This window comes from Entelurus aequoreus, linkage group LG27, assembly GCF_033978785.1.
Source record: "Entelurus aequoreus isolate RoL-2023_Sb linkage group LG27, RoL_Eaeq_v1.1, whole genome shotgun sequence".
In the NCBI taxonomy this organism is placed as follows: Eukaryota; Metazoa; Chordata; class Actinopteri; order Syngnathiformes; family Syngnathidae; genus Entelurus; species Entelurus aequoreus.
The window spans coordinates 32,865,627-32,880,626 of NC_084757.1; the positions used below are offsets into that span (position 1 = coordinate 32,865,627).

At 38.0% G+C, this 15,000-nt stretch overlaps 1 protein-coding gene across 8 annotated transcripts in view; it reads right to left on the reverse strand.

Moving 5' to 3' along the window:
- The window catches only part of herc2 (HECT and RLD domain containing E3 ubiquitin protein ligase 2), a 187,742-nt gene that overhangs the window by 135,367 nt on the left and 37,375 nt on the right, over window positions 1-15,000 (reverse strand). For 4 of the 8 annotated variants that reach the window (XM_062038932.1, XM_062038931.1, XM_062038930.1 and 1 more), the window contains exons 7-12: window positions 8,296-8,437; window positions 8,073-8,177; window positions 7,823-7,994; window positions 3,535-3,708; window positions 530-718; window positions 256-407 (exon numbers count right to left, since the gene is read on the reverse strand). In XM_062038932.1, coding sequence (XP_061894916.1) covers window positions 256-407; window positions 530-718; window positions 3,535-3,708; window positions 7,823-7,994; window positions 8,073-8,177; window positions 8,296-8,437 — 934 coding nt within the window. Of the gene's footprint in view, window positions 1-255; window positions 408-499; window positions 719-3,534; window positions 3,709-7,822; window positions 7,995-8,072; window positions 8,178-8,295; window positions 8,438-15,000 lie in introns of all 8 variants that reach the window. The other 4 variants (XM_062038927.1, XM_062038929.1, XM_062038926.1 and 1 more) reach the window with 1 other exon arrangement.

Sequence of the window (15,000 nt, forward strand, 5' to 3'; positions counted from 1 at the left end):
AATTTCCCAACTCATATGGAAACGGGGTTTGTAGATTAATTTTGGTGTAGAAAACCATATGTGTGAATGATTTGGAGCATTCATTGTGTGTGTGTAATATATATATGTGGATATATGGGTCTGACTACGGTCCCTTTGGATCACGTGCCAAATCGATCACGATATCGTTTTATCGCCCAACCCTACGTATTCGTTACGTAATGTTATTGCTTCAAATCTGACAAGCATACAGTGTCAACAGAGTGTGTCACTTACTTGGTGTCGCCGTGTCCGAGGCGTCCGCCGTCTCCGCAGCCCCAGGAGAAAACCTCCCCGTTGGATGACAAGGCCAAGTAATGCTGGCCTTCCGGATGTGACGCCAGCTTGGTGATCTTCCTGGAGCTCAGGCCGTAGATCAGCATGGGCGCCTGCCGGCAAAACCAAACACAAGCGACTCAAATCGAGAGCGTCAAACTATCTTTGTTTGTCTGAATAAGCGTAGATATGAGAAGAAACATACAAGAGGTGTGCAGCCAGAGTGTGTCCTCACCAGGGTTGTGCTCTTGTAGTTTTGGGCGTAAACAGCGCCGGTGTTGGACAGGATGAGAAAGCCCTTTTCCGAGCACACGATCTGAGTGACCCCTACGCTGGCCAGGGCTTTGCACTGGATCGGTCCGTTGATGTTGGCGTACAGCTTCCAGCCCAGGAGGCCGCAGGCGATCACCTCCTGCATGTTCCCCTGAAACACAAGGCAGAAGGTGCAGTCCTTTGGAGACTTCTAGACTCCGGCCCATGCCCATTATTACATTATTATACATTATTATTATTAAAGTTATTTAAACATGGATGGTAAACATCTTAAGTTGTTTTTGAACATTATTTTGTAGGGAAGGTTGGGACCAGTAGTGGGATAATGTTTGATGTTGTGTTTTATTTATCATCAAACACCTTTATTACGTGAGTCTAAGAAGAGCATCAACATTTTATTTCTAAATATAGAACATCTCCTGGGGAAAAAAAATAAATAAATAAATGGATAAAAGTAAAAAATGGCATTTCTCTACATCACAATCTACTCTATTTTAGACAATTTTACAGCAGTTTATGGATTTAATGCATTTTAAGGTTTCTTCATGAGGAACCCTGAAATATTGTGAACATTTCAATTTTAAAAATTCTGGGCTCCCTCACATAGATCAGGGGTGTCTAAACTTTTTGACTTGGAGGCCGCATTGGGCTCAAAAAAATTGGCCAGGGCACGAAAGTAACATACATATACACACACATACATTTTATTTATATATATATATATATATATATATATATATATATATATATATATATATATATATATATATATATATATATATATATATATATATATATATATATATATATATATATATATATATATATATATATATATACACACACATACATTTTATTTATTTATTTATTTATATATATATATATATATATATATATATATATATATATATAAATATATAAATATATACTGTGTATATATATATACATACATTATATATACATACATACATATACAGTACATATATACACATACATATATGCAGTATATATACACATATATACACACATACCTATATATACATATACATATATGTATACACATACACACGTATACATATAGCCACAATGTTCAGTGAGCAGGTTGTGTTGTGTGACCATGTGTGTTGAACTTTGTTAGTTGCATTTTTTTTTAAAAAATTTTTGCACCATGACTAGGGGAGGTTGTTTGGAGTGTGTCATAAAAGTATATGCTGTGCCATTATTTCAAAGCACTTTGTTGATGTGATTTACTCACATTGTCCACAAGATGGCAGCAAATATGTAGCATTCAGAAACTGCCTGGTATTTAAGATTCATTTTCAGACACTCTCCGGTGCGATGCTTTGTTGAACTAATGACGTCTCGCGAGCCAAACTGAAGAGGCCAGTGGCCCGCGGGAGGTAGTTTGGACAACCCTGACGTAGATTATAGTTGAGACATTTTTGGCAGAGATATATTTTCTGTCGTCTTCATGTCCGTCCATCTCTGTCACGTTATTTGATTGAATCACGGAACACAAAACTCTGCGTGCTCCTTTAACGAGCCCACGCTGCGAGCGTTGCGGACGGACGCTTGTCGAGCTACTCCATCGCGGCAGTAGCCAAAACAAACAAAACAGGGCCGGGGAGATCCCGTAGAAGAAGGACAAAAACTGGATTTCCTGGCAAAAATTTACAGCTTTTGCCAAGAGAGGAGACGTACGTGAATGCGGCTGAGTAGACCGCAGCAGAATTCTCACAAGAACTCAAATTAATTCCCTGTCAGATACCAAAACACATTTGGGGAAAACTATTGACAATAAGAGTAATTTTCATTAATAAATTAATTTTAAAAAATGGCCTCATGCAGGACAAGAGGTCATAACTATCTACGAAACCCACAACCAGTGAAGTTGTCACGTTGTGTAAATGGTCAATAAAAACAGAATACAATGATTTGCAAATCCTTTTCAACTTAAATTCAATTGAATAGACTGCAAAGACAAGATATTTAATGGTCTAACTGAGAAACTTTATTTTTTGCAAATATTAGCTCATTTGGAATTTGATGCCTGCAACATGTTTCAAAAAAGCTGGTACAAGTGGCAAAAAAGACTGAGAAAGTTGAGGAATGCTCATCAAACACTTATTTGGAACATCCCACAGGTGAACAGGCTAACCGGGAACAGGTGGGTGCCATGATTGGGTATAAAAGCAGCTTCCGTGAAATGCTCAGTCATTCACAAACAAGGATGGGGCGAGGGTCACCACTTTGTGAAATTGTCCAACAGTTTAAGAACAACATTTCTCAATGAGCTATTGCAAGGAATTTAGGGATTTCACCATCTACGCTCCGTAATATCATCAAAAGGTTCAGAGAATCCTGAGAAATCACTGCACGTAAGCGGCAATGCCCGTGACCTTCGATCCCTCAAAAAGCGACATCAGTGTGTAAAGGATATCACCACATGGGCTCAGGAACACTTCAAAAAAACACTGTCAGTAACTACAGTTCGTTGCTACATCTGTAAGTGCAAGTTAAAACTCTACTATGCAAAGCGAAAGCCATTTATCAACAACACCCAGAAAGTGATACAGTGGTGAAAATGGCCCCTGTGCCAACTTTTTTGCACTGTGTTGCTGCCATTAAATTCTAAGTTAATGATTATTTGTAAAAAAAAATTTTTTAAAATTACGTTTTTTTCAGTTTTAAACATTAAATATCTTGTCTTATTCAATTGAATGTAAGTTGAAAGGGATTTGCAAATCATTGTATTCTGTTTTTATTGACCATTTACACAACGTGCCAACTTCACTGGTTTTGGGTTTTGTACTTCAATATTTGTAATATTTTTTAAATACCAAATACTGGTATTCTATGTGAATATATTGTATTTGCTGATGTAGTTCTGTTGGAGTTGATACTGATACACTCCAAAATGGCAAATATCGCCCGATCTCTATTCCATAGCGTACGTCATTTAGCTACCTTGTGCGTGGACGGGGAGTTGAGCTGCGGGGGGCTGCGAGGGCAAGCCAAGCGGTCCAAGTGGGCCAGGATCACCACGGCCGTCTGGCGAAGATCGATGGCCAGCTCGTTGTCCTGGGGCAGAGTCAGGTAGCGCAGGAAACTCTCGTTTGGACTCAGAGGTGCTGAGAGAATCTGCAGATCATATTCATCAACCCACAAATGATTCGTTATTACAGATGACTGTGATTGGATGAAGACTGTGTGCGTTATTAATGGTGCCACAGTATATGCTGAAGTGCCGTTTTAATCGTGTTTAAGAGTAATAAGGTTTTATGGAATGTTATAAAAACAAAAGAAGGTGCTTCTGGGTGAATGCTTGCAAGTGTTGCCTGCTGTTTGGAGCTTTAAACCGGAGGTTCTGTCTTCTAATCGTCCATAGCGTTTCCACCCGTATGGATTCTTCATTCTCCAAAATAAATCAACTCAAGTTATGGAAAAAAATGCCAACATGGCACTGCCATATTTATTATTGAAGTCACAAAGTGCATTATTTTTATTAACATGCCTCAAAACAGCAGCTTGGAATTTGGGACATGCTCTCCCTGAGAGAGCATGAGGAGCATGAGGAGGTTGAGGTGGGCGGGGTTTTAGGGGGTAGCGGGGGTGTATATTGTAGCGTCCCGGAAGAGTTAGTGCTGCAAGGGGTTCTGGGTATTTGTTCTGTTGTGTTACGGTGCGGATGTTCTCCCGAAATGTGTTTGTCATTCTTGCTTGGTGTGGGTTCACAGTGTGGCGCATAACGGTGTTAATGTTGTTTATACGGCCACCCTCAGTGTGACCTGTATGGCTGTTGAGCAAGTACAGTGTTTCCCATAAACTGCCAAGATACTTGTGGCGGTGGGGGCGTGGCTATGGGCGTGGTCACCATGACATCATCGAGTAATTTGCATAATTTACTACAATGATATGATTTTCTCTAAAAAGGCTCAAAAAATTTATACTTACTAATTAATAATAACAGTTTTGTTTTAAACGTCCATCTATCAATCCATTTTACAATATAATTACAACACTTTATGTACATATTTATATACAGATTTGAACAATACATTATTCACTGAAATATATTTATTAATTGTGGTTCTTACAAAAATATATATCTTATAAAATATAAAAGCTAAAATGTCTCTTAAAGCTCTGCCCCTTTAATTAGTGCATACTAAATAATTTAACTTTAGCCTACTACTACAACCATATTATTTACCAGCAACATAAAGTGAAACAGAGGCAGAGGTGTCCTGCCAGTCAGTAACAAATAAACAGAAAACAGTAGTGGTGGTAGATAGACACAGAGCTTCATCAAACATCTGATCCACTGAACAAAGAGCTCACTGACAAAGCTTAACCTATTGTTACTATAACAATCTACAAGGTTAATGTAGGTTGCTTCTCTTTCTTCCCCTCCATTTTTCTGCATTCTTTCGTATCTCAAGTTATCATTACGTACAGGTATATGTATTGTTGCATTTGAACAACTGTATTGTTGATAATAGAGGTCAAGTATTGGTATTGTTCATTTTCAATAGCGCTATTTCTATTGGTTAAAGTTCAAGTAAGTTAAAGTACCAGTGATTGTCACACACACACTAGGTGTGGTGAAATTTGTCCTCTGCATTTGACCCATCCCCTTGATCACCCCCTGTGAGGGGAGCAGTGGGCAGCAGCGTAGCCGCGCCCGGGAATCATTTTTGGTGATTTAACCCCCAATTCCAACCCTTGATGCTGAGTGCCAAGCAGGGAGGTAATGGGTCCCCATTTTTATAGTCTTTGGTATGACCCGGCCGGGGTTTGAACTCACAACCTACCGATCTCAGGGCGGACACTCTAACCACTAGGCCACTGAGTAGGTGGTATTTGTATTGCTCCATTTGTAGTGTAATAATGCTCATTGTCATTTCTGTATTGTGTTTTATTTTCGCTAACTGCTTATTTGCTATTACTTTTACCATCATATTTGTACATGTCGTATTTGCTGATGTTGCTCTATTGTTGTTGTGTTTGTGTTTGTTGTTGTTGTCTCTCTGTCTAATCCCCCTCTTGTCCCCACAATTTCCCCCTCTGTCTTCTTTTTTCTCTTTCCATCCCCTCCTGCTCCGGCCCGGCTGCACCAAATGATAATATAAATACATTTAATAAAGTCAAATACAAATGAGGCAACAAGAGAAGTATCCTACACTTCTCTTTTGTAAAGTAAATTTGAACAGCCTATATGGGCATCTACATCAACTATATGATTTGCCTGAGAAGCTGGACAGGACAAAAAAACAAAAAAAAAATTATTATTATTATTTTAATTTTTTTTATTTGTGGCGGACGTAATTCTTTCGTGGCGGGCCGCCACAAATAAAATAATGTGTGGGAAACACTGAAGTATGCCTTGCATTCACTTATGTGTGTGTAAAAGCCGCATATGAAGCTGTTTGTATGGAGGAAAAGCGGACGTGACCACAGGTTGTAGAGGACGCTAAAGGCAGTGCCTTTAAAGGCCTACTGAAAGCCACTACTACCGACCACGCAGTCTGATAGTTTATATATCAATGATGAAATCTTAACATTGCAACACATGCCAATACGGCCGGGTTAACTTATAAAGTGACATTTTAAAATTCCCGGGAAATATCCGGCTGAAACATCGCGGTATGATGACGTATGCGCGTGACGAAGTCCGAGTAACGGAAGTTATGGTACCCGTAGAATCCTATACAAAAAGCTCTGTTTTCATTTCATAATTCCACAGTATTCTGGACATCTTTTGCAATTTTTTTAATGAACAATGAAGGCTGCAAAGAAGACAGTTGTAGGTGGGATCAGTGTATTAGCAGCGGACTACAGCAACACAACCAGGAGGACTTTGTTGGAGCGCTAGCCGCGCTAGCCGCCGACTTCACCTTGACTTCCTACGTCTCCGGGCCGCCAAACGCATCGGGTGAAGTCCTTCGTCCTTCTGCCGATCGCTGGAACGCAGGTGAGCACGGGTGTTGATGAGCAAATGAGGGCTGGCTGGCGTAGGTGGAGAGCTAATGTTTTTAGCATAGCTCTGTGCAGTATGGTTGCTAAGTTAGCTTCAATGGCGTCGTTAGCACAGCATTGTTAACCTTCGCCAGCCTGGAAAGCATTAACCGTGTATTTACATGTCCACGGTTTAATAGTATTGTTGATTTTCTATCTATACTTCCAGTCAGGGGTTTATTTATTTTGTTTCTATATGCAGTTAAAGCAAGATGCTATCACTTTAGCTCGTAGCTAAAGCATTTCGGCGATGTATTGTCGTGGAGATAAAAGGCACTGAATGTCCATTTCGCGTTCTCGACTCTCATTTTCAAGAGGATATAGTATCTGAGGTGGTTTAAAATACAAATCTGTGATCTACAATAGAAAAAGGAGAGTGTGTGGAATCCAATGAGCCAGCTTGTACCTAAGTTACGGTCAGAGCGAAAAAAGATACGTCCATCGCTGCCTCTCAAGTCATTCACTGTAACGTTCCTCATCTACGAATCTTTCATCCTCACTCAAATTAATGGGGTAATCATCAATTTCTCGGTCCGAATCTCTCTCGCTCCATTGTAAACAATGGGGAATTGTGAGGAATCCTAGCTCCTGTGACGTCACGCTACAGGCAAGGCTTTTTTTTAATCAGCGAGCAAAAGTTGCGAACTTTATCGTCGATTTTCTCTACTAAATCCTTTCAGCAAAAATATGGCAATATCGCGAAATGATCAAGTATGACACATAGAATGGATCTGCTATTCCCGTTTAAATAAAAAAAAATCATTTCAGTAGGCCTTTAAGGCACGCCCCCAATAATGTTGTCCGGGTGGAAATCGGGAGAATGGTTGCCCCAGGAGATTTTCGGGAGGGGCACTGAAACTTGGGAGTCTCCCGGGAATATCGGGAGGTTGAAACCAATACCGATAATTTCCGATATTACATTTTAAAGCATTTATCGGCATCTCCAGTTGTATTGTATATGAAGTATGTGTCAATGAAAGGGCATTTTATGACTTTTCTTAATTTAATCACATGCTATAGTATGATTTTATTGTCATAATTTTATTGCATGATTTTTGTATCCCATTAATTTAGGTAGCCAGGGACTGCAGATGGAAATGAGCTATAATCTGGTACAGAACATATCTGTCTTTGAGCTTAACGTTTCTGTGCATTGTCCCTTCAAATAAAGACTAAACTAACTAACTATAGTCCGGAAAGTACCGTAATGAAGCGACCTCAATGTGCGGCCACTAACCTCCAGTTCTTCCTCGAGGACAAGCTCCTCCTTGCTGCTGTGTATGTTCTTGAAGCGCTGCAAAAGGGGCAGCAGAGGCGCGCTGGTTCCCTGCGTGGAACGCTCGTTGTCCATCTCGCGGGTGCCGCTCTCCCACAGGCGCAGCAGCAGCAGAATGGCCGACAGCAGCTGACTGGAAAAGACGTGAGGGACAAACGTGAGCGAGGGGGAAGCTGTGGTTACCTGAAGAAGGGTCTGTTGTCGGCGCCACCTGAGTGTGCCTCTCTGCACGGCCAGCTCCAGCAGGATGGCCAGGGCCAGGTGCTGGTCCTGGAGGGGAATGTTTCCCTTGGTGCTGGCGTTTCCATGGATTTCACTGGGGAAGGGACACAGGACACGTGAGACGCAGACATTTTGATGGGCCCGCTATCTGTGCCCTAGACTTGGTCGTCGGGCTTTGAAGATGTGGAGCTCAACAGGAACCGGCGGCTCACCTGAGGAACTTGGTGGCCCTCTCAACCACCTCCAGCCAGACCGAGGACACGGTGCCCTCATCGAACAGGGTGGCCTCTGGCAGGGCCCGGAGAGCATCCAGAGACTCCTGGAGGAGTTCACTGCAAAGGTCTGCGTCATCTCCTGCACAAACCCACAACACCTTCTGCTTGAGAGAAGCCTTTAAAGCAGGGGTGTCAAAGTCAAATGGACGGAGGGCCAAATAAAAAATTTAGCTACAAGCCGAGGGCCGGACTGTTCGAATGTTCATTGAAAAATTTTTAAATGACGCATATAGTCTAGTGAACCTAATTGAACCTACTGAAAACCTAACAAATATATTCCAATATGATCAGATAAATAAAGCAATATTTTCTTATGGCTCTGTCAGTAATCTTTAATTTTCAACAGACACAAAAGACAAATTTCCTTTATATAAAAATCCCCATAACATGAACATTAAATGAAAGAAACCGGTATTCAAGGCACCATCAGTAGCCTATATTTTCTATTTTAGCAAAAGTGGGCTAAATTTACTTCAAAGAAAAAAACAATAATAGCAATTTTCTATCATCCACTCAACTGAAATATTTTTAAAATATAATTAAATTGAAATACAATAAAATAAAGTGCAAAAATCTATAAATCAAAAACAACACTTTGTTTAAGGAGAAGTAACATGCAGTGAAAACAAATATTAAACTTTAACTTTTAAACTTGAATTGAGTAAAAACTCTAAATATGTGATTGCACAGTAATGTTCACATTAAACCCCCCTCCTCCCTCCGTGGGAGGGAGGCGAGTTGGGTGCCCGAAACCCCCCGCTGGTTTCGGCCCGCCCCTTGGCGCGCGTGGCACGGCGGGCTCCGCGACCCGACGGCTGGCCCTCGTGGCTTGACGGCGGGCGCGTCCCGACGGGCCGCGCGTAGGGGTCAAACGCAGAAGTCTCAGGGCCTCGTGGTGAGGGGGTGGCCTGCGGGTTTCGGCCCGCTTGACCCCCCCGCTCCGCTTGGCGCGCGCGGCACATGACGGGTTCCGCCACCGACGCTCGGGCTGCAGCCCGACGGTGGTGCGGGCCCGGCGGTGACGCGCGGTTTGGGGAAACAAAGCAGAAGTCTCAGGGCCTCGGGGCCGGGTTTCGGCCCGCCCCCTTGGCGCGCGTGGCACGGCGGGCTCCGCGACTGACGGCCGGGCTGCAGCCCTTCGGCCGGCAGGCGCGTCCCGGCGGGCCGCTCGCCCCCTTTCGGAACCTTGGACCGGCATCCGCTTGGTGCGTGTAAAAGATCTGCGGTCTGCGGGCCGGTTCTAATAATAAATCAAGATCATCCCAAGGGCCGTAAAAAACCTTCTCGCGGGCCGGATATGGCCCGCGGGCCTTGACTCTGACATATGTGCTTTAAAGCAAGGGGGGCCAAACCTTTTCCACTGAGGGCCTCACACAAAAAAAAAATCTAAACATGCGGGGCCATTTTGATCATTTTCATTTTCAAAACCAATACAATATTTACTTTTTTTTAACCCTTTAGGGCTGTTACTCAAGTTTGGTCTCAGGGAACTGGAAGGGCCTCAGTCATAAATGTTAAAAATAAGTCATATGTTAATTATTTATTCAGATATTAAGTTGAATTTGATTGATTGATTTTACTTTTCATGCCCTCATTGTTAAAGAAAACTTTGTTTTTATTGCAAAAGCAAAAAATAGAACATTTCCAAAGTGGAATCTTTGATGTGAAATAATTAAGTATTATATTATATATGATATAATATAATAAGTCATATATATATATAATATATTTTTTTCAATGCTTAAATCTGTATATCATCTTCAGATCTATGATTTATAATTTATGCCCTTCTTGTTCAGGACAACCCAGTTTTTTATGGCAAAAACACAAATATGCAATATTTCCCCCACAAAGTTTGCAAAGTACAATATTTTATGTGACGTAATTGGAGTCTTAAATAGGGCAATAATCTATTTCAATTGATTATTATTTTTTGAACAAACACTGTTTTTAAAAAAATTAAAAAAATCCCACTAAAACTCAAGGGATCCAAAAAGGGCCCCACTCATAAACTTTTTTTTTTTTTTTAAATACATTATTTTATATTTGATGTTATTTACAATGTGTTTTGGTTGTTTGTTTATGGTCTTTTTGTCTTGGAAAACAGCATTTTTAAGCAAAAAACCTTCCACAAAATATGCAATATTTTCAAAAAAATATTTCAAAGTTGAATATTTGATGTGAAGTAATTGGATCCTTGAATGGGTCAATAATTCATAACCAAGATAATTTTCCAAAAAAATTGCACAAAGACTCTCAGGGATCCAAAAAGGGCCCCACTCCTTAACATGTTAAAAAAAATACACTTTCAACACTTAAATCTCTAGATCCACTTCAGGGGCCGTACTTATCAAGCTTCTTAGAGTGTCATTTTACACTTAAGTCCTGAGAATTTGCGAAATTTAGTCCTACTCTCAAACTTAAGAATAAAAGCTTTTTATCAACGTTCTTAAGTCTAAGAATCACTCCTACTCTCCACGATATTTAAGAGACCTTCAGAGGTGTCTTAAGTGGTTAGGAGTTGCCAGCAGGGGATGGCACTGAGGCGAGAGAGACGTGCGCGAACGTTCAGGGAACGGAACAATGTTGTTGGTTTTTTTGATGACGAGCAGCTGATCAAACGGTATCGTTTAGACAGAGCGGATATTATTTTTGTCACAGATTTAATACTTTTCGATTCCTTGTTGATTTCTGCATGTGTCTGCAGTGGGCTAGTATATATAGAGCCACCCACACCAGTTTTAAATTAGTTGCCTAATTAATGAATTGGAAAGAAAATGTTATGACAGTAGCGTATGTGTGTGGCCGTGAGGTGAGTGACGTCAGTGAGTGTGTGGGCGATAGAAGAGAGGGAGCGGTAGCGTGAGTGCCGGCGGGGACTAGTTTGTTTTGTATTATTTTGTAGTTTATTGTCAAAATATACACTCCCATTGTCCACTTAAATATTTCCAAGATATTTCCTTATTCTTAGACAACGGATTCCCTTTCGTGATTGGTCATTTCTATGGACACAGAAATGACGTCACCTAAAATTCCGTTTACGGCACATAGTAATGTCGTAATTCAGCTCTGAGTGTGACACTTAAGATTCAGTCCTACACTTCGCTGAAAGTGTGAGTAAGACACTTGATAACTAACTTTTAAGTGCAGCTTTCAGCGAAGAATTTATTTACTCTTAAGTCAACTCTTAGCAGACTTCTTAGGAGTAATTCTAAGAAGCTTGATAAGTACGGCCCCAGATCTATCCGTTGATTATAAGTTTTCATTATTTTTTAAAGTTTTGGTTGTTTATTTATGCTCTTTTTGTCTTGGAAAAATATTTCAAAGTGTAATATTTGATGTGAATTAATTGGAGCCTTGAATGGGTCAATAATTCATAACATTGATTTAGATTTTCTTTTTTTGAACAAAGGTTAAAAAAAATTACAAATCCCACAAAGACTCTCAGGGATCCAAAAAGGGCCCCACTCATAAACATGTTTTAAAAAATATATACATTATTTTATATTTTATGTTATTTTCAACATATTTTGGTTGTTTGGTTTATGTTCTTTTTTGTCTTGGGAAAACTTAAGTTTTTTTAATGCTAAAAAACACAAAATATGCTTTATTTTCCTAAAAAATATTTCAAAGTGTAATATTTGATGTGAAGTAATTGGAGCTTTGAATAAGTCAATAAATCATAACATAAAATTTTTTATTTTTTTTTGAGCCAGGCCATTTTTCGGAAAAACTCCCACAAAGACCCTCAGGGATCCAAAAAGGCCCCCACTCATAAACATGTAAAAAAAAATACATTATTTTATATTTTATGTTATTTCCAACACTTAAATCTCTAGATCAACTTCAGATCTATTGATTATACGTTTTCATTATTTTTGTATGTATTGGTTGTTGTTTTATGCCCTTTTTGTCTTGGAAAACTTTGTCTTTTTATGCAAAAAAATCCACAAAATATGCAATATTTTCCAAAAAAAATATTTCAAAGTGTAATATTTGATGTGAAGTGAGCCTTGAATAGGTAAATAATTCATAACATTCATTATTATTATTGTTTTGAACTAAGAGCATTTTTTCTAAAAACTCCTACAAAGACTCTCAGGGATCCAAAAAGAGCTATCTATCCGTTGATTATAAGTTTTCATTATTTTTTTATGTTTGGATTGTTTGTTTTACACTCTTTTTGTCTTGAAAAACTATGTGTTTTTTTTATGCAAAAAAACAAAATATGCTATATTTTCCTAAAAAAATATTACAATATGGAATATTTGATGTGAAGTAATTGGAATCTTGAATGGGTCAATAATTCCTAACATTGACTCATCTCATATCTTTTTTTGAACAAAGATAATTTTTCGAAAAAAATCCCATAAAGACTCAAGGATCCAAAAAGGGTCCCACTCATAAACATGTTTAAAAAAAATACATTATTTTATATTTTATGTTATTTTGAATGTGTTTTGGTTGTTCGTTTTCCAGGACAAACAGAGCATCAAAGACAGTTTTTTTAATGCAAAACCCCCCCCCACAAAATATGCTATATTCTCCCCAAAAATATTTCAAAGTGGAATATTTGATGTGAAGTAATTGGAGCCTTGAATGGGTCAATAATTCATAACATTGATTCATTATTATTTTTATTTTCTTGAACAAAGATAATTTTTCGAAAAAAATCCCACTAAGACTCTCGGGGATCCAAAAGGGCCCCACTCATAAACATGTTAAATAAATAAAAAATAATATATTATTTTACATTTTATGTTATTTTCAACACGTAAATCTTTAGATCATCTTCAGATCTATCCGTTGATTATAAGTTTATTATTTTTAAATGCTTTGTAAGTTTGTTTAATGCCCTTTTTATGGCAATTACACAAAAAATGCAATTTTTTCCCCAAAAAAATATGTCAGTGGAATATTTGATGTGAAGTAATTGGCGCCTTGAATAGGTCAATAATTCATTATTTTTTTTAACAAAGATAATTTTTCGAAAAAAATCCCACAAAGACTCAAGGATCCAAAAAGGGCCCCAGTCATAAACATGTTTAAAAAAGATACATTATTTTATATTTTTTGTTATTTTCAATGTGTTTTGGTTGTTTGTTTTCCAGGACAAAAAGAGCATTAAACAGAGTTTTTTAATGCAAAAAAACTCCCAACACAAAATATGCTATATTTTCCCAAAAAATATTTAAAAGTGGAATATTTGATGTGAAGTAATTGGAGCCTTGAATGGGTCAATATATCATAACATTGATTTTGATTCTTTTTTTAATAAAGATAATTTTTCGTAAAAAAATCCCAGTAAGACTCTCGGGGATCCAAAAGGGCCCCACTCATAAACATGTTAAATAAATAAAAAATCATATATTATTTTACATTTTATGTTATTTTCAACACGTAAATCTTTAGATCTTCAGATCTATCTGTTGATTATAAGTTTATTATTTTTAAATGCTTTGTTAGTTTGTTTAATGTCCTTTTTATGGCAATTACACAAAATATGCAATTTTCCCCCCAAAAAAAATATGTCAAAGTGGAATATTTGATGTGAAGTAATTGGAGCCTTGAATAGGTCAATAATTCATAACATTGATTTATTTTTTTTATTTTTTTTAACAAAGATAATTTTTCAAAAAAAATCCCACAAAGACTCACAAGGATCCAAAAAGGGGCCCACTCATAAACATCCATCAATCCAACCATCCATTTTCTACCGCTTGTCCCTTTAGGGGTCGCTGGAGCCTATCTCAGCTGCATTTATTTTTTTTTTAAATACATGATTTTATATTTTATGTTATTTTCAATGTGTTTTGGTTGTTCGTTTTCCAGGACAAAAAGAGCATTAAACAGAGTTTTTAATGCAAAACCCCCCCCACAAAATATGCTATATTTTCCCCAAAAATATTTAAAAGTGGAATATTTGTTGTGAAGTAATTGGAGCCTTGAATGGGTCAACATAACATAAATTTTTTTTTTTTTTTTTTTTTTTCAAAGATCATTTTTCGTGAAAAAAAATCCCACTAAGACTCTCGGGGATCCAAAAGGGCCCCACTCATAAACATGTTAAATAAATAAAAAATCATATATTATTTTACATTTTATGTTATTTTCAATACATAAATCTTTAGATCATCTTCAGATCTATCTGTTGATTATAAGTTTATGATTTTTTTAATGCTTTGTTAGTTTGCTTAATGCCCTTTTTATGGCAATTACACAATATTGCAATTTTTTCCCTAAAAAAATATGTCAAAGTGGAATATTTGATGTGGAGTAATTGAAGCCTTAAATATGTCAATTATTCATAACAACATTGATTTTGATTCATTATTATTATTAGCAATGACAGTTTTAAAGAAAAAAAATAATGTAATGTGTTATTAGCAATGTTGGGACTAACGTGTTACAAAGTAACGCGTTACTGTAACGCCGTTATTTTCAGCAGTAACTAGTAGTCTAACGCGTTATTTTTTATATTCAGTAACTCAGTTACATGATGCGTTACTGCGTTATTTTACGTTATTTTTTATGTAGTATCGGCTAGAAACAGAATATCTGAGTGTGTTTTATTGGAGAGTTGCAGTGTCGTCCTTCTGATTCTTCCTGTGTGACAAGGGAGAGAAGAGGCGCGGTGTGTGT